We start from the raw sequence: 20,216 nt of genomic DNA, 5'->3' as shown, positions 1-20,216 counted from the left end.
TCGTCTTGTAAATCCGTACCTGCATCGTGAAATACAGGCCCCCGAGAAATAAAAAGGGGACGTTAGCACATTGAATGTACTGGTATGTAAAGCAACCGAAAGAAACAACATGGGACATAGAATAACATGATGAGAACTGAAACTGAAAACTTGGACATGAACATGAGCATGAGCATGAGTACATATATATATATATATATATATATATATAACATGAGTAAAATATGATAAGTAGGGAGAGCATTTCATAAACCGACACATGATATCACCACGTGGATACGTGGAGTCTGGTACCTCGCCGGACCAGCAGAGCCCCTATACCTTGCCAGAGCATAAGGTAATAACGTACCTGATGGAACCATTCAGTGTGAAATTAAGGTATCGTCCTAACTGGCGGAGCGATCCTTGTCCTATGGTGGCTACATAGTTTCAGGCTATCTGAGCCTTCTCGGTAATTCGTGCAACTCCCAAAAACATGAACATAATATAGTTGGCTAAGAAGCCCATGACTTTCGTGAATTTACTTGTACTTGTCTTGAAATCATGATTTCACGAAATAACTTGTAAACATGTTTTCATGAAATAACTTGTAAACATGTACTTGATCATGAGAAATACAATAGTTCGTAATCATATATTTTTAATTGACTTGAAAACATGCTTGTAATTTGAAAAATAAAATTTACAATTTCTTATGAACATAATGCGAACACATGAGGAAGAATTCATGATTCATGGATTAAGCTAGGAATCCTAATGTCCGTAATGGAATGTTAGGAATACAATAACGAACATATATATGGGATTCATGTACATACATACATAATTACGGGCTACCAATATGGTGGGTTTAATGCCCTAGCATTTGAACTTCATAGATTTTACGAAACGGGTCATGGGGAAGAACGTAGAGGTTCCCACATGTGGATGGAAGTTCTACATACCTTAACTTCCCGCCTTTGAGCGTATCACAATGTTCTTCAACCCTTCAACTTCAATCTATAGCAATACAAGTCATAGGGATTCTATATTACCAACAATATCCATGTTTTGTTCATCTAAGCATTTTATCAAACACTTAGTGGGCATGAAGCTCTATAACTTTCATTAATGGTGTTTTCTTCACCGAATCCCCATTCTTTTACTTCTAGCTACTACTACAATCTCAATTAGATGTAATTAACATCATTCTTCATCATCCATATGATTACAACAATCCTAATTCAACAATCCAACAATTCTAGCATAGTTCATATAATTCTCTTCAACAAACTCAATTATTATTCTCCCAAGAATTCATCAATTCACAACTATAAATGATTAGGGAGTAGAAACATTACCTTTTTGGGTAGTCACCACGAAATCAACACTCCCAAGTCCGATCTTTAGCTTAGAATGACGGCAACAACTTGTACTACACTTTATCCTTCACGAGCTTCGGGATTTGGGGCCTTAAACTTGGTTGATTTTCTACTTTGTCTCTCTAGCTCTCCTCTCTCTCACTTCCACTCTCTAAAAATCTGAAATTTGAGGGAAATGGAGGCTGCTAGGGTTTTCATTTCCCTTAAATACTAAGGGGGAAATGGGTTGACCCAACTTGAAAACGAGTTGGGACCTATCTGTCTTAAAACGTCCATATCTCCCTATCCCGATGTCGTCTGTGAACCCACAACCTATGGTTGGAAAGGTATTTCAATTATCTACAACTTTCATTCTTTGAGTTTTCCCAAATTCTCAACTTACGATAGGGTTATGGCCTCCCGAAGTCAAGTGACCCGAAACATAATTGCGGACCAAGGTACGCCCATGTTATGGTCCCGTAACACAAGGGACGGACCGTAACTTGGCTTCGTACCTTGGTGAAAATTTCCAGTAAGTTTCTGGAAATTTTTCCTGTGTTACGGTCCACTGTTACGGTCCGTAACACAAGGTACGGCCCGTAACACAAAGGACAGACCGTATCTTGGAGGAAATTTCCAGTGAGTTTCTGGAAATTTTCTCTGTGTTACGGCTCACTGTTACGGCCCGTAACACGAGTTACGGTCCGTAACGTCACCGTAACGCAGACGAATTTTTCAGCGAACAGGCTTCAGTTAAATGGGCATAACTCTTTGCAAAGATGTCCGTTTAATCCCCATAATATACCGTTGGAAAGTTATTTAATAGGGCTACAACTTTCATCAAGTAAGTTCTTCCAGATTCGCAACGGATCAAGGAGTTATCACTGCCCGAAATAGGCCTATCAACCATTTTCGCAAACGCTCAAACCTTCAGTGTTTTCACTAGAACTCTAATGATATGAGCTTAAACTTAATCCCAAGATACGGGGTGTTACAATATCTCCCCCTTGGGATCAATCGTCCTCGAATGATGGGTAATGGTTGAGAATATGGCTGGACATGGCTTGACTACATGAACGTGAAGGAAACATGACATGGTTGTATGGAAATTTGAATACTGCGGCATGAACATGGGCACTGGATAGCTGACATGAGCGTGGAACATAAGACATAACATGACATGGGACATGGAAACTGACATGACGTATTTTTATGAAACATCAGTGCCCAAACACGAGACATGAATAGTGAATATATGAACTTGAACATGAAACGTGAGGCATGAATACATAAGGGACATGACATGAAAACTAAAGGTATTTACCTTGAATTCTATCTGCCTGCTCTTCAAACAAGTGAGGATATCTGGATTTCATGTCCTCTTCGGCTTCCCATGTGGCCTCTTCAACCTTCTGGCTCCTCCACAAGACCTTTACTGAGGTTACTTCCTTAGTTCTCAACTTGCGAACTTGACGATCAAGTATGGCTACAGGGATCTCCTCATAAGCCAACCCATCCTTAACTGTTATAGTATCAGTAAGAACAACCAACGATGGGTCTCCTACACACTTTCTCAACATGGACACATGAAACACGGGATGTACAGCAGTCAAGTCTTGTGGTAACTCAAGTTCATAAGCTACTAGCCGACCTTTCGTAAAATTCTGTATGGTCCAATATATCTGGGACTGAGCTTCCCTTTCTTGCCAAATCGCATAACACCTTTCATGGGTGAGACTTTAAGGAACACCCAATCGTCAACTAAAAATTCTAAATCCCTTCGTCTCACATCTGTATAAGACTTCTGACGACTCTGAGCTGTTTTCAAACGCTCCTGTATTAACTTGACTTTCTCCATAGCTTGATAAACCAAATCTGGTCCTAACAACTTTGCTTCACCTACTTCGAACCAACCAATTGGTGATCTGCACCTTTGCCCATACATAGCCTCAAATGGTGCCATCCCAATACTAGTATGATAACTATTATTATAAGAAAACTCAATGAGTGGTAAGTGATCATCCCAATTACCTTTGAAATCCAAAACACATGCTCTCAACATATCCTCCAAAGTCTGAATAGTACGCTCTGCCTGGCCATCTGTTTGTGGATGGAAAGTTGTGCTGAGGTTCACCTTGGTACCCAATCCTTTCTGAAAGGATTTCCAGAAATTCGCTGTAAACTGAGCACCACGATCTGAAATAATGGACACTGGTGTCCCATGCAATCTGACAATCTCATTAACATACAGCTTGGCATAATCTTCTGCTGAATATGTGGTCTTGACTGGCAAAAAGTGAGCTGACTTAGTAAGCCGGTCAACAATCACCCAAATAGAGTCATGTCTCCTAGCTGAACATGGTAAACCTGATACGAAATCCATATTGATCATTTCCCATTTCCAGACAGGAATATCAATATTCTGAGCCAAGCCACCAGGCCTCTGGTGTTCGGCTTTCACCTGCTGACAGTTCAGGCACTTAGCCACAAAATCTGCCACATTCTTCTTCATGTCGTTCCACCAGTAAATCTCCTTAAGATCTTGATACATCTTAGTGGAACCTGGGTGAATGGAATACCTGGAATTGTGAGCTTCTGACATGATTCGCTCTCTGAGTCCATCTACATTTGGAACACATAATCTGCCTTGGTACCTTAAGGTACCATCATCTCCTCCTTGTTCAAAAGCCATTGTCTTATGCTTGGGAATCCCTTCCTTCAGCTGTAATAAATAGGGATCACTAAATTGTTTCTCCTTGACTTCAACGACTAAAGCGGAAAGAGCACTATTCTGAACAACCACACCACCATCCTCGGATTCCAAAAGTCGAACTCCAAGATTGGCCAAACGGTGAACTTCTTTTGTCATAATTCTCTTATCCACGTCCACGTGGGCTAAAATCCCCATGGAATGCCGACTAAGAGTATCAGCTATAACATTCGCTTTTCCTGGATGATAAAGAATATCCACATCATAATCCTTAAGCAATTCGAGCCATCTCCTCTGTCCAAGATTTAGCTCCCTTTGCTTGAAAATATACTGCAGGCTTTTATGATCTGTGAAAATATCAACGTGCACCCCATACAAATAATGTCGCCATATCTTAAGTGCAAAAACTACAGCTGCCAACTCTAAGTCATGAGTCGAATAATTCCTTTCGTGAACCTTGAGCTGACGGGATGCATAAGCTACAACCTTACCATGCTGCATTAAGACACATCCGAGACCAACTCCCGAAGCATCACAATAAACCACGAATCCTTCAGTTCCCTCTGGTAACGTCAAAACTGGAGCAGAAGTCAATCTTTTCTTCTACTCTTCAAAGCTTTTCTCACAAGCATCTGACCATTGGAACTTAACTTTCTTCCGTGTCAACTTAGTCAACGGAGCAGAGATAGAAGAAAATCCTTCTACAAAGCGTCGATAATAGCCTGCCAGACCCAAGAAACTTCTTATATCAGAAACTGAGGTGGGCCTGGGCCAACTCTTTACGACGTCAATCTTTTGAGAATCAACTCTAACACCTTCACCCGAGATCACATGGCCTAAGAATGCCACTGATTTAAGCCAAAACTCACACTTTGAGAATTTTGCAAAAAGCTCACGATCCTTAAGAGTCTGCAATACTATTCTGAGATGTTCTGCATGTTCGGTCTCATTACGAGAATACACCAAAATATTGTCGATGAAGACAATGACGAATAAATCGAGATAAGGCTTGAAGACCCTGTTCATAAGATCCATGAAAGCAGCTGGTGCATTTGTCAACCCAAATGACATAACAAGAAATTCAAAATGGCCATATCGGGTCCTAAAAGCTGTTTTCGGAATATCAACTTCCTTAACCTTCAACTGATGATAGCCTATTCTGAGGTCAACCTTGGAATAACATTGGGCGCCTTGCAGCTGGTCAAATAAGTCATCTATTCTGGGAAGAGGGTACCTGTTCTTAATAGTGACTTTGTTCAGCTGACGGTAATCTATACACATACGTAAGGAACCATCCTTCTTTCGGACAAATAAAGCTGGTGCACCCCAGGGCGAAACACTAGGCCTAATAAACCCCTTATCAAGTATATCTTTCAACTAGACTTTTAACTCTTTTAACTCTGTTGGAGCCATTCTGTATGGCGGAATAGATATCGGCTGAGTATCGGGAAGTAAATCAATTCTAAACTCAATCTCCCTGTCAGGAGGGACTCCTGGAAGATCTTCTGGGAAAACTTCCGGAAATTCATTTACAACTGGAACAGATTGGAGAGTTGGAGTCTGAGCATCTGAATCCTTGACTCGAACTAGGTGGTAGATATAACCTTTGGAAATCATTTTTCTGGCTTTTAGGTAAGAAATGAATCTACCCCTGGGTACTACTGAATTTCCCTTCCATTCTATGACTGGGTCATTAGGAAACTCGAATCTTACCACCTTAGTTCTACAACCTACCGAGGCATAACATGAAGCTAACCAATCCATACCCATGATCACATCGAAGTCTACCATTTCTAATTCCGCTAAATCAGCTATGGTTCTGTGGTGGTAGACTAAAACTGGGCAACCCCTATACGTATGTCTAACTGTGAGTGATTCCCCAACGGGGGTGGACACCTCAAATGGTTCATATAATTTTTCAGGTTCAATACCAAATTTCTTAGCAACAAAAGGGGTTACATAAGATAGGGTGGATCCTGGGTCAATAAGGGCATATACATCGAAAGTGAATATTGTTAGAGTACCTGTAACAACATCTGCTCGAGTTTCTATATCCTGACGGCCTGTCAATGCATACATGCGGTTTCGCCCCCCGCTGGTGTTTCCAGACCTAGCTGCATTGTTCCCCTGCTGGGCCTGATTATTACGAGGGACTGCTGAATTTATGGATGGCGTAATATTACCCCCAGTACCCTGCCTGGCTGACAGACAGTCTTTCAGAAAATGGCCCTTCTAACCACATCTAAAACAGGCATCTGTACCCACACGACAATTACCTAAGTGTCTCTTATTACACTTGCCGCACATCGGATAAGTATAAGTCGACTGACCCCCACTAGCTTGAGAGTACGAGCTTGATGGCCTGAAATTCGGCTTCTTATCATTGCGAAACTTAGGAAGTGGGGCACTTGCCGTGGGCAGAGCAGGTACTGCTGACCTGTTCTTAAAGAAGTTCCGGTTTCGGTTCCCGCTGAACTGTCCGGTAGACTTGACCCTCTTGTTGAACTCTTTGTCTTTCTCTTTTTGTAAGGCTTCTTCCTCCTTTAGCCTTGTTTCCTTGCTCTGCACAAAAGCAACCATCTTGGAAATAGTCATTGTCCCATTCTGTGCAACAATATTGGCTCCGTCATACAAATGGGAATCAAGACCTCCCACGAATCTTCTCGCTCTTGCCCTCATATCAGGTACCATGTGTGGGGCATGCTTCGCCAGGCTAACGAACTCCAAATAGTATTCTTGAACTGGCCTGCCATTTTGCTTGAGCTTCAGGAACTGTTCAGCCTTAGCCTCTCTGAGCTCTACTGGCATAAAGTGGTCTAGGAATGCGCTAGCAAATTCATCCCATGTAGCATCAGGCGCATTCTCACCTCGGGACAATTCCCAAGATTCATACCACGTGTTAGCAATGCTCTGTAGCTGATGAGCCCCAAAAGTAGCTGCTTCGGTTTCGGTAACTGTCATAATCCTGAAGATCTTTTGGAGAGCATCAATGTAGTCCTGAGGGTCTTCATCTTTCTTCGTCCCCGTGAATACTGGGGGATTCATTCTGAGAAAATCCTTCGCCTTAGAAGACTCTCCATTACCTCCTGAACTTGACCCAGATTCCTGACGTTGGGCCTGAGCTGCTACCAGTTGGGTGAGCATGTTGATAGCACTCCTAACATCCCTATCTGAAGCATTATGAGGTGTAACGGTAGAGGCGGTTGGAGCTGTTGCCTGAGTCGGAATAGTATCTTCGTGAGCTACTTCGGCAGCAGCCCTTTCGCTGGTGGCTGTGTTTTTCTTCTTGTAAGTTCTTTTGTAAGGCATTTTCTGAAAACACGTACATGCACGAATTAGGAAGCCATCCTAAAAATACTGTTCTAACTGCACGATCTTGATTATGAAAGAAATGAGACAATCCTGAATGTCTTGGTGGTCAACTGTTTATATGTGTGGGGCCTCACACATAAAAAAGAGACCCCACTAGACACGGTTTCATAGACTCCCTAAAGTCACTTGAACCTAGGCTCTGATACCAAGCTTTGTCACGCCCCGAACCATGGCCTGGACGTAACACGGCACTCGGTGCCTGACTACATGTGACCGAGCGAATCACATGACTTGCTGAATCATCATGATGCATAACATAAGCGGAATATAACGTGAATGCATGATGAGCCCTTATAACACGTAATAAGTCATAATACTTAATAAAGTACTTGGTTAAACATGAATGAGCCAAATGTCTATGCGACTCCGATTGTCTGACTTGACATAACTGTTTGTTCTAGTCTATGAAACCTCTATCATGAGTCTGACTGAAAAACATACTTTGTGGGACAAGGCCCCCAGCATACCTTTAGATGCAAAACTAAATAGAGAAATACAATGTTTAAACCCCGAATGAGATGGGGCTCACCAATAAGCTGGTACGAACAAATCCTAATGATCAGAAGCGTCGTCTTGTAAATCTGTACCTGCATCGTGAAATACAGGCCCCCGAGAAATAAAAAGGGGACGTTAGCACATTGAATGTACTGGTATGTAAAGCAACCGAAAGAAACAACATGAGACATAGAATAACATGATGAGAACTGAAACTGAAAACTTGGACATGAACATGAGCATGAGCATGAGTACATATATATATATATATATATATATATATATATACATATATATATATATATATATAACATGAGTAAAACATGATAAGTAGGGAGAGCATTTCATAAACCGACACATGATATCACCACGTGGATACGTTGAGTCTGGTACCTTGCCGGACCAGCAGAGCCCCTATACCTTGCCAGAGCATAAGGTAATAACGTACCTGATGGAACCATTCAGTGTGAAATTAAGGTATCGTCCTAACTGGCGGAGCGATCCTTGTCCTATGGTGGCTACATAGTTTCAGGCTATCTGAGCCTTCTCAATGTTCTTCAACCCCTTCAACTTCAATATATAGCAATACAAGTCATAGGGATTCTATATTACCAACAATATCCATGTTTTGTTCATCTAAGCATTTTATCAAACACTTAGTGGGCATGAAGCTCTATAACCCTCATTAATGGTGTTTTCTTCACCGAATCCCCATTCTTTTACTTCTAGCTAATACTACAATCTCAATTAGATGTAATTAACATCATTCTTCATCATCCATATGAATACAACAATCCCAATTCAACAATCCAACAATTCTAGCATAGTTCATATAATTCTCTTCAACAAACCCAATTATTATACTCCCAAGAATTCATCAATTCACAACTATAAATGATTAGGGAATAGAAATGTCACGACCCGACTAGGGGCCGTGACGAGTACCCGATACTTGTACCGAGCACCCCTTGTCTATCGTTTTACCTCTACCTCTTAGCAAGACGTATGAACAGTGCCATATATATATTTTTTTTAACATTAACATTAGCAGCGTCAATTATGAACATAGACTAGTAAACTTCGTTATCACTTTATACAACAACATTAAAATGCCAAAACACCATATATCTAATTGTACTTGACTGACTGGGCATATATGTCTACGAGCCTCTAGACATAGTACACTTATACATAGAAAGGGCTGGGTACTGCCGTGCCCGAATATACATACACAAAATAGTACCGCGGAAGTGAGGCTACGGAACAACTGGAGCGCTATCAAGGGCGGCTGGTAGAGCTTCTAGGGATCAAATCCACCTGTCTGCTGACCTGCGCGGCATGAAACGCAGCGTCCATATGAAGGGACGTCAGTACGAATAGTGTACCGAGTATGTAAGGCATGGAAGATAACACAAGCAGTAACATAGAGTATAATTAATAATATCATGGAGTCACAGGACATATAATGAGGCAAGAAGGTAACCTGTACGCGAGAAGGCCCCTTTTAGGCCGGCTATCATGTAGGCTTGTCTTTCCCTTTTTGAAACATTCTTTTTCGTGGACATAGAAAATAGAACTTATATCATGTCATGTCTTATCATATCGTATCATGTCGTATCATATCTTATCTTGTCATGTCGTAGCATATCGTGTCATAGTATTTCGTGTCATAGTATGCCAGGCCATAGTATATCATATCATAGTACATCATATCATAGCATAGCATGTCATAGCGTATCGTGTCATAGCATAGCGTATCATAGCGTATCATATCATAGCATAGCGTGTCATAGCATGTCATGTCATAGCATATCCTGTCATAGCATAGCTTGTCATAGCATATCTTATCATAGCATAGCGTATCATAGCGTATCATATCATAGCATAGCTTGTTATAGCATGTCATGTCATAGCATATCAGGTCATAGCATAGCTTGTCATAGCATGTCTGGTCATGACATGGTAGGTCATATCATAGCATAGCGCCGAACGATGCCGGCTCACCCACATAGCGCTGATATACACCGGCTCACCCATATATCCCGCGTCCGGGCACCCCGCGTCCGGGATGATAAGCCAGCTGATCAGGTGGCAATGAAACATGTTTCCCTTCCCACTCCCCCATATATCCCTTCCCCTCATCCCAGGGTCATATACATATCTTACATACATATACATGTCTTTATATTCATAAACATAACTTATATACATATACATGTCTTATATACATATACATGTTTTATAGACATATACATATCTTATACACATATACATGTTTTATATACATATTCATATCTTATATACATATACATGTTTTATATACATATATCATATAAGCATGCAAGGGAGCCCAAAGAAAAATCATGTAGCCATCGGAGTGACGTAAGGTCGGTGACCTCCGATTACACTATGGAATACTCGTGATCGCTTCGTCTCACCTTGAAGGGACGAGTATTTTAAGGTGAGACTATCAACGGAGAATAATATTAAAGTAAACGTAGAATGAAATCGAGGCATCATAGATGTCAGTTCATAGGCTTTGAAATCCTTAGAAAATAATGTCATAGCTAAGGAATATAAATAAGATTCGAAAATTAGTTTATTACTTTCATGCTCACATTGAATCCTTAGCTTAGAAATCTTAGCCGTAGCATCGTTCCGGTCGTACTTATCATAGGCATATTCTCTTGTCTAACATCGTCGTTATCATTATCATCATAAAAGTATTCTCGTTAGAGTAGTTATAGTACTTATCATTTAGTAACAAAATCGGGATCAAAGGCCCCCTTTGGATTCAACCTCAAGTAAGTCAAACAGAACTATAAGGAAAATCCGAGAGCAACGGGCCCACCTCGGCCCGAATGAGGTAGCGTATACGATTTGCATATGTTACATGTCATGGCGTTGCTTGTGAGGGTTTTAGGGTAGTCGGGTCCCATCTATGCAAGTTCTAGGTGTTTAGGAAGGTTTTCCAACATTTTACACAATTTCTAATTCAATTTTACTGAATGAAAAAGGGGAAACTTTAGGTGCGGATTCCGGAGAATAGAGTTGTCCCCGAGGCTCGTAACCAACCTAGTATGCCTAAGACATGCCATAGAAGGAAGGGTGAAGCCTTACATACCTCTTTCCGCTCCTTATGCTATTCCAAATTCAAGTTGCAAATTCGCCAAAATCTACAAATTGGTCACATTTACCAAACTTTGGTTAGAACATTTAGAATTGGAATCTTAAGATAATACTTGGCTACCGAAATTTCGGCAGCACTTCCCCTGTAAATACTCCATCCCACCAAGTTCAACTTGGCCAATTCCAGTCAACAACAATCCCGGGAATTCAACCCGGCCAAACTATCAACATAATTTCAACAACCACACTAACAATTTCCATATTCAATCCAAGGTACATTATAACAACTTAATCAATTTACTACTTCTTTCAAAACCTTCCAACTCCAATAAAAGCAATAACAACCTTATAATATATATTCCAACAACATCATACTAATATCATTATCTTCCATACATGTAAGAACATAATATTCAATTTACATAATCTTCCAAGACAAGCCTCCAACTACTAATACTTCACTAAGCTCATTAGGCTTTTATTTGCAACATAAAATCCACAACACAACAACCAACACACCAAATAAAACTTGCTCACATTCCTTCATGATTCACCAAATATACACGGTTATACATCATGTATATACAACTACAACCTCTCCAAAATCATTCAACTTCCATTATCAACATAACATTCACAACAATAACAACCAATTACTAGATAAAATAATTAAAACATGATTTCCACACACACACATATAGCACACCTCACGGCCACAACATAGTTTTTCTCTTCCATGAATTTCACTCACTTTTGCATACTACAACATGCATAAACATCCATAACATATAAGAAAGAGTTTCACCTTACCTTTTTCTCCACTTCTTCACTTAGACTAAAATTGGTAACTTGCAAGAATATGGAATCTTCTTGTTCCAATGAACTCTCCACCTTACTAGGAATCCTTGAATTGGTAGGAAATGATTTTTGAAAAAAAAAAAATTTTTTTTTTTTTTTTTTTTGGTCTTGAATTTGGCCGAAAATGGCCTTGGAGATTTTTTTTTTTTCTCCTTCTTTTCTTTTGCTCTTGCTTCTTGAAACTTCTAGGAAGTTATGGAAAAATAAGATGACTTTGTCATCTTTTATTTGGTTCATTAAACTCCATGTGGGCTTAAGCCCACCAAGAAGTGGATGGCCAAACATGGCCCATTACCAAGCCCACCCCTTTTTTTTTTTTTTTTTTGCAATGCATGAAAAATTATTTTCCAAATTTGCCCTTTGTCCTCCTTATATTTCCACTAGTCATGTTGCGAATTTTCCCTTTATACCCTTGACCTTTCTTAATATTCCCACTTCAAAATTTTCATAAACAACTTATGCACCCAACAAGATCAAAATTATAGTCTTGCTCTTGACCTTTCGCCACTATCTCGAATTATCCAAATACGCAAGAATGTGGGATATAACAAGAAACATTACCTGTTTGGGTAGTCACCACGAAATCAACACTCCCAAGTCCGTCTTTAGCTTAGAATGACGGCAACGACTTGTACTACACTTTATCCTTCACGAGCTTGGGGATTTGGGGCCTTAAACTTGGTTGATTTTCTACTTTCTCTCTCTAGCTCTCCTCTCTCTCACTTCCTCTCTCTAAAAATCTAAAATTTGAGGGAAATGGAGGCTGCTAGGGTTTTCATTTCCCTTAAATACTAAGGGGGAAATGGGTTGACCCAACTTGAAAACGGGTTGGGACCTATCTGTCTTAAAACGTCCATATCTCCCTATCCCGATGTCGCATGTGAACCCACAACCTATGGTTGGAAAGGTATTTCAATTATCTATAACTTTCATTCTTTGAGTTTTGCCAAATTCTCAACTTACGATAGGGTTATGGCCTCCCGAAGTCAAGTGACCCGAAACATAATTGCGGACCAAGGTACGCCCATGTTACAGTCCCGTAACACAAGGGACGGACCGTAACTTGGCGTCGTACCTTGGTGAAAATTTCCAGTAAGTTTCTGGAAATTTTTCCTGTGTTACGGTCCGTAACACAAAGGACGGACCGTATCTTGGAGGAAATTTCCAGTGAGTTTCTGGAAATTTTCTCTGTGTTACGGCTCACTGTTACGGCCCGTAACACGAGTTACGGTCCGTAACGTCACCGTAACGCAGACGAATTTTCCAGCGAACAGGCTTCAGTCAAATGGGCATAACTCTTTGCACAGATGTCCGTTTAATCCCCATAATATACCGTTGGAAAGCTATTTAATAGGGCTACAACTTTCATTAAGGAAGTTCTTCCAGATTCGCAACGGATAAAGGAGTTATCACTGCCCGAAATAGGCCTATCAACCATTTTCGCAAACGCTCAAACCTTCAGTGTTTTCACTAGAACTCTAATGATATGAGCTTAAACTTAATCCCAAGATGCGGGGTGTTACACATGTGATCAACTGAATCATTGACAATATATTTATCACAAAGAAACAAAAAGAAAAAAATGAACCTTCGTCAAGATGACAAGATAAAGATTTCAAAATTCATATTGACATCCAATCTCAGAAACGATACATCAAATACAAAAAACTTGTTCTGCCCCATGTCATTTGACACTTTTTCCATGTCGGGTAATCATAAATGTTTGGTACATTCAAAAAAATAATTATCTAAAAACCATTCAAAACTTTGCAAGAATGTAGATACATCAAAAAGTACACATCAAGTTATGCTTTCTCTTCCATAACGAGATTATATACGAACTCCACTTGTTTTACTTAAATTCTACTATACAAAATAATATTCAACTCAAACAAAAGCCTATATTCATGCTCAACAATCATTTGCCAAAATTATAGGTCTGTTTTCTTTTTTGCTACATTTTGGTGAACAAGCACATTACCAGCAGAGTCAAGAATAATATTTAGCTCAAATTGACAAAAGAAATTACCAAATGGGATTAGTTCAAGAATAAAATCGAACGGAATCCTTTAACTATATGATAATGATTAAAGATGGCTTAAGAAAATCACAAGCACTTGTATACCAGACCCCACTTATGAATCACACTGGGTATACTTTTGTTGTATACTAGACAGAACGTTGTCTGTCTTAAGAGATCACTAAAACACATTATAATCTTTTAAAGTCATGGCGTACATACACCAAATAAAAGAGGCAACTTCTCGAAAACAAAAATGATATTTGAACTTACCCGCCTGTAGTAGCTGTTGCAGGTTGACCACTAGCATCATTTCTCTTAACTTCAGCTAATCCAGCATTGATATTGTCATCCTCGCATGCAAAATATACAGGATACTGGAACAGAATTTCAAAAGGTTGAAAATTCACTATTTTGTCATATACGATAAAAATGAAAAGATTCAAGATGAAGGATATTCACATAAACTGGAACTCTCATTCAAACAACAGAAGTAAGGCAAAGTCAGTACCCTCATTAAACAAAGACAGGTGGTAAAAACTATCTCAAGAGAGAAAGAGACAATTACTAATTTTGTTCTTTCTTTGGAGAGGTCTCACCACTAAATTAAATGTGAACTACACACACTCATAGCTAACATGTCAAATAGTAACTAAAATAGCTCAGGTTGCTCTTCATCACTCTGGGGAAGGATGCAACAGTTAGACAACTATAGGGAGGTTGGACTCAAGGGCTGCCACTTTACAAAATATTTGTGTTTATTGTTTTATCTCATCTTTAGACAGCAAAGGAAACTTCAAAGACAATTTCCAAAAGAGAAACAGAAAAGACGTTTCCCTACATTCAGCTCTGAAACAGAGTCTACAGACATCTCCATGCTCCTCCTCGATTGAACTCTTTTTCCTTCTTTAGAAACTAACAGAATCAATGTTTCAGCATTTTCTTCTACCATTAGGAATCACAGTAATGACTCCTCTGGCCTAGATTATAAAAATTGTCACATTATTCAGAAAAGTGATTGCAAGGAACAAATTGTCATTTAAGAATAATTACCTTTACGGCACTAATAGTTGGTTACTAGTTCCTGAAATCGAGTTTTCCATACAGTAACCAAACATCAAGGTTTTGATAAGCAGTAACCAAATATCAAGTATACAACAACAACAATAACAACAAACCCAGTGTAATCCCACAAGTGGGGTCTGTGAAGGGTAGAGTGTAACCTTACCCCTACGGCCCTACCCAAACATCAAGTATGACTAACAAAAATATCTAATAAAAAATTACTCCCTCCATTTCAATTTATGTGAACCTATTTTCTATTAATCCGTGCCATAGAGAATGACCCCTTTCTATATTTGAAAAACAATTAACCTTTATACAATGATTTGTAGCCACAAAAAATATATGTGTCTCATTTAACACCACAAGTTTAAATTCTTCTCTTCTTTATTAAACTCCGTGCCCAGTCAAATAGGTTCACATAAATTGAAACGGAGGGAGTATAATTAATTCAGGTAAAATAATCTAGCCTAAAAAGCACTAGACAAATAAAACCCATGTAACATGATGAACGATGTGCTCGTGCATAATATGCATTGTCACAGAAAGATATACCGAAAGAACAACACAACATGGAGGATTAATTGCACTCACAGGGATATTAGACTGTGTAAGCAACCATTCCAACTCGACCAATTTGTTCCTCAAGCTGTCAATATCCTCATCAGCACCAAATGTGCTGTCTAGGTTTTCTGGACTAAATTTGAGGGGCGGGGGGGGAGGGGGGGGAGTAAAAGCAATAAACCCCCTAATAGCTTTTTCTGTTCAACATATTCTGCAATAACAACCAATAGGGAGGGCAAGCCCATAAGAAGAGACAATCTAACTGCATATTGCATGAGGAACAGAGAGTCGTCCTCTAACATGATCACCACAAAAAAGGTTAGTAATTCGCAAGCAAGGAGGGCGCTAGAATAGTAATAAAATCTGTAAAAGAAATGTTTGTTATATGGAGACACCACCTTCCATAACGTCCTAACCAAGAGTGGCCTTTCCACTTATTCTTCCTTGGTGACACGAACCGCCAACCTTATTGTTTGAGGTGGAGGGTATCCTTACCACTACGATATCCCTCCGTTGTCAAGAGTGATATAATCTATACTCTGACCATATTTCTTATCTAGGAGCGGATAGTTCCATTACATCCCGCAAAAGAGTAATCAGTATTAGAGCTCCTATAAAGATGATTATAGAATCTGCATGAACATAGACTACAAAATTCAAAGAAAACACTTGGCCGGATTACTTGACTATCGCTTGAAACCTCAAGGTTCCCTAGAGATTATGCCGGAGGCTGCTACAGTCCGTTGCATAGAAGCTGACTTGATAAATTGACTTGAGCATTTATACTTTCAGTTATAACTCATGAGGGCACTTGTTCAAATGTTCTCCTACAGTTGTGCATAGATAACAATTAGAAAATCATAGTAACAGCAAAAATATTTTTGTATGAGTATAGCGTAAGATCATAAATGAAAAAGACAAACAACAACATCCGATTTTTTATTCAAAGAATCCATTTGCCATGACTTCACTTGCTGGTTTCATCGTCAATAAGTGTTGCAACAAACTAATCTTTACATCCAACAAGTCTGTATCACCTAGTTCTATCAAGCGAGTCTGTGTCACCTAGTTAAAAAAGAAGTAAAAAAAACCAAGATAAAAATGAAATTCAAAAGAAGTAAACTAAACCACATTTTTAATGAGGGTGAGGTTTCCTAAAACTCAAAATTATCCCTACCTGAACCTAATGTAAGTAGAAGCTTTAATTCCCACTATTTAATTTCGCCTAGTTGAAAAACCAAAGATCCCAACAATAATGAAATTCCAGAACAGTAAGTCATTCTAGTACTAGTAAGTACAAGTAAAAATAAAGCGGAAAGAATGATAGGTGGAAAGAAAAGGCCCATGGAATTTGAAGCAAAGAGTGAGAAGTCAAGCACACTATTCATGTAAAATTAACAAATGCCAATCATACATGAATTTCGTATAATAATAATCAAATTGCAATTAGATAAACTAATTTCAGCATTCAATAAATAATAATGTCAATATTCCAACTCGTCAAAGTTGAGGTTCAAAGAACCACTGCTTTTCTGTTGGATAACTTTGGTATATATTATTTGAAGCGCATGGCTTCATCAACGATAACCCCTCACTTGGATTACTTGAGCGCTTTAAGCGACAAAGCAATGAATTTTAATTAACACTATGTAAGTAACTTCTCTTTTAAGGCAAATCGAGACTCTCTTAGCATAAGCAACAAACTAAGCTTTTAATCCAATGAGTCAGTATTTCCTAGTTGAAAAAATATTTGAGACGAAATAACACTTTGAAGTAGTAAATGGAGTCACAGCTTTAGTGAGAGTGAGCTTCTCCAGAATCTCACACTAAACTTTAATTCCAACTACCTTTTTTATGACCATGGTATCCGCAATAGCTTATCCGCACCTCTACTAATCCCAAATAATTATTGTCACCTAGTCGAAATAATAAATATTTAATGAAAATTAAATTCCGAATCATTAAATGAAAGCCACATCTTTACTGAGAGTGAAGGTTCTCTACTAAGCTAGCGTTTGGCCATAGATTTTGAATCAGATTTTGAAAATTTATCTTCAAATAACTGTTTGGCCATGAAATTTGATCAGATTTTTAAAATTCATCATTTTCCACTTAGAAAACTTCAAATCTTTCCAAGTAAAATGCATGTCCAAACGCAACTTGAAAAATTCAAACTATCAAGTATCAAGTTTCACCTTCAAAATCTATGGCAAAAAATCTCATACATATCCTAACATAATAATAGCACCAACAATTGAGCTTTTAATTCAAGCTAAATCCATAAGTTAGGATCTCTTACTTATGGCTTTTTGCTTTATTTTTTGTTATTTTGGCTTAAAAACAAATAAGCCAATTCAAACAAGCTCTAAAGGGCACTTTGGTACATTCTACACATCTCATTCTTTACTTTCTTTAAACTCCGTGCCAAGTCAAAAAAACAGACAAACAAATTGAAACAGAATGAGTAGCAAGATAATTAATCCCAGCATACCTTAATCTTCAAACGAAACAACCCCTTATTTGCCATTGACGAGAATTTTGGTGTAGGAGTGAGTGTGTGAGTGTGTGTAAGTTGGGGGTTTTGAATCTGATTTGATTGATGAATTGATCTCAGAAAATATGTTAAAATAATGTTCGACAGTTTGTATAATTGATGATATGGTGTTTGTTTGGTTTGAAGGGGGGAAATTGTTGATTATGGTTAAGATAAACAAATTGTTTTTCTAATTTGATTACAAAACGGAAAGAAAGATATGTACAAATTGAGAAATTTATATTGAATTTACGACCGAGTACTCCTTAGTGGTTTATTTAATTAAAATAACGTATATGCAAAATAAAAAAAAAACTAGGTTAATCAAATAATCAGCCAAAGTATTTCCTTCACTATAACACATGTTGTATGGTCACATTGTGACAATCCTTCATCACTTTTATTCTTTCCACCAATGTGGCAATACACAAAGTAATCTTCCAACTTCCTTCCACCGAGAAGCATAGAGTCGATTTCAATTGTAACTGGTAGGAAATTGTTAGCTACACAGCACATCAAACCCTCTACTATAACTCTAGCCTCAGCAATTACATTTGTAGTATTCTCAACCTCCTTGCATTGAGCATAAACCAGATCTCCCCTCCAATTCCTCACACAAAACCCATAGGAGTTGTGACCAGGATTCCCTTTTGAAGCCCCATCTATGTTACACTTAATACACTAAGCTTGAAATTTGAAATTTTATTATCATTTTTAAATAAAACTAAGCTTGAATTTTTTTTTTAAATGTAAGAGTCTAAGCATAGGTAACTAATTTAGTTGTAGGGACGGCTGGTTGGCTACCTGACCTTTCATCTTATTGGTGAGGGTTCAAATCCCACGTTTATGTTAGTGGCTCCGAATTGAAAGATTGTAGTAAACTGGATTTCATTATTACTACTTCAAAGTTATGATAAATTTAATGAAATTTGCAAAAAAGTAAGATTATATGATAGAATTACAATTTGTAAAATTGTTCCTATGAAATTATGTAAATTTTTCATGTTTCACATAAATATCAAAATCTTAATTGATAGTGATTGATCATGATCGAGTAGAAAGTCGAGAACAAAAAGAAACACCAGAGATATCATATTGAACAAGCTGGTAAACTTCGACAGCAGTGACAGCATCAAAACTCAACACAGACGTGCGATGAGTAAAGCAATCACTAGGTAATATATCTGTTACACCTCGTATTTTCATACGTTGAGTTTCGCTGAATGCTAATTGTCCTAGCCTTGGGAAGTAGGACAAATTTTTCGAGGTCATGGGGATAGATATGTCCATCTTGAGTATATAATGGAGTAAAACCATGTTTAGTAAGCCTCGGGAAGGTTTAAGACTCGTCGGATCATCGGAGTTAAGTTTTGGTGGAAGTTTGGTAAAATGTCACATTATGGCGCACTTTGTGGCGCAACATGCGAGCAGCAAAGCGCTCTTTGTGGCCACGCAGTTGCGCAGCAAAGTGTGACAGTGAAATTTGGTGATGTTGTGTGAGGACCCACAGTTGGGCGCTGACCATGCTGTGAACCTCTGGGTATCTGACCCCATAACTGACTGTTGTGGCATCTGCGCCCTGCTGACTAGTCATGACATACTCAGGTATTGTATGAGCAAGGACCACAGACAATTCGAGAATACACGCTGCAGCGCCTCGAACCCGTGACCAATGCCCTTTTGTCCTCCCGAAGGAGACGTCTCTCAGCTCAATTGGTAAGAGATGTCTCCTTCGGGAGGACAAAAGGGCATTGGTCACGGGTTCGAGGCGCTGCAGCGTGTATTCTCGAATTGTCTGTGGTCCTTGCTCATACAATACCTGAGTATGTCATGACTAGTCAGCAGGGCGCAGATGCCACAGCAGTCAATTATGGGGTCAGATACCCAGAGGTTCACAGCATGGTCAGCGCCCAGCTGTGGGTCCTCACATGTTGCGAGGTTTGCGACACAACATGTGGCTAGCAAAGTACGCTTTGCGTCTAGCAAAGCTTGCAGCATGTTGTGTCGGTCTAGAATTTTCTGGACCACTATAAATAGACCAAATTCGACCCTAACTCATTATTTTACCATTTTTGGACATAGAAACTCTCTCAACAACTCTTCTTATGAGCTAAGACCAAAATCAAGAGCAAA

General features: G+C 39.0%; 1 protein-coding gene and 1 long non-coding RNA gene across 2 annotated transcripts in view; both read right to left on the bottom strand.

Annotated features, from left to right (window-relative positions):
* The window catches only part of LOC132639894 (receptor-like protein EIX2), a 38,053-nt gene extending 30,694 nt beyond the window's left edge, over positions 1 to 7,359 (bottom strand). Inside the window, exons 1-3 of the mRNA XM_060356279.1 lie at positions 7,213 to 7,359; positions 6,075 to 6,279; positions 3,995 to 4,109 (exon numbers count right to left, since the gene is read on the bottom strand). Of these exons, the coding sequence (XP_060212262.1) occupies positions 3,995 to 4,109; positions 6,075 to 6,279; positions 7,213 to 7,359 (467 nt within the window). The remainder of the gene's footprint in view (positions 1 to 3,994; positions 4,110 to 6,074; positions 6,280 to 7,212) is intronic.
* Positions 7,360 to 8,970: 1,611 nt separating this feature from the next.
* LOC132642814 (uncharacterized) lies at positions 8,971 to 18,265 on the bottom strand. The gene is made up of 4 exons (XR_009583348.1): positions 18,042 to 18,265; positions 15,581 to 16,377; positions 14,198 to 14,301; positions 8,971 to 9,246 (listed from the first exon to the last, which is right to left on the bottom strand). It is a non-coding gene; the product is annotated as an uncharacterized LOC132642814 (long non-coding RNA).
* Positions 18,266 to 20,216: the final 1,951 nt, after the last annotated feature.

The sequence above is a fragment of the Lycium barbarum genome, chromosome 5 (genome assembly GCF_019175385.1).
Source record: "Lycium barbarum isolate Lr01 chromosome 5, ASM1917538v2, whole genome shotgun sequence".
NCBI classification, from domain to species: domain Eukaryota; kingdom Viridiplantae; phylum Streptophyta; class Magnoliopsida; order Solanales; family Solanaceae; genus Lycium; species Lycium barbarum.
Note: the sequence above shows the minus strand (reverse complement) of the source record. Positions and strands in the feature narration are given on the sequence as shown.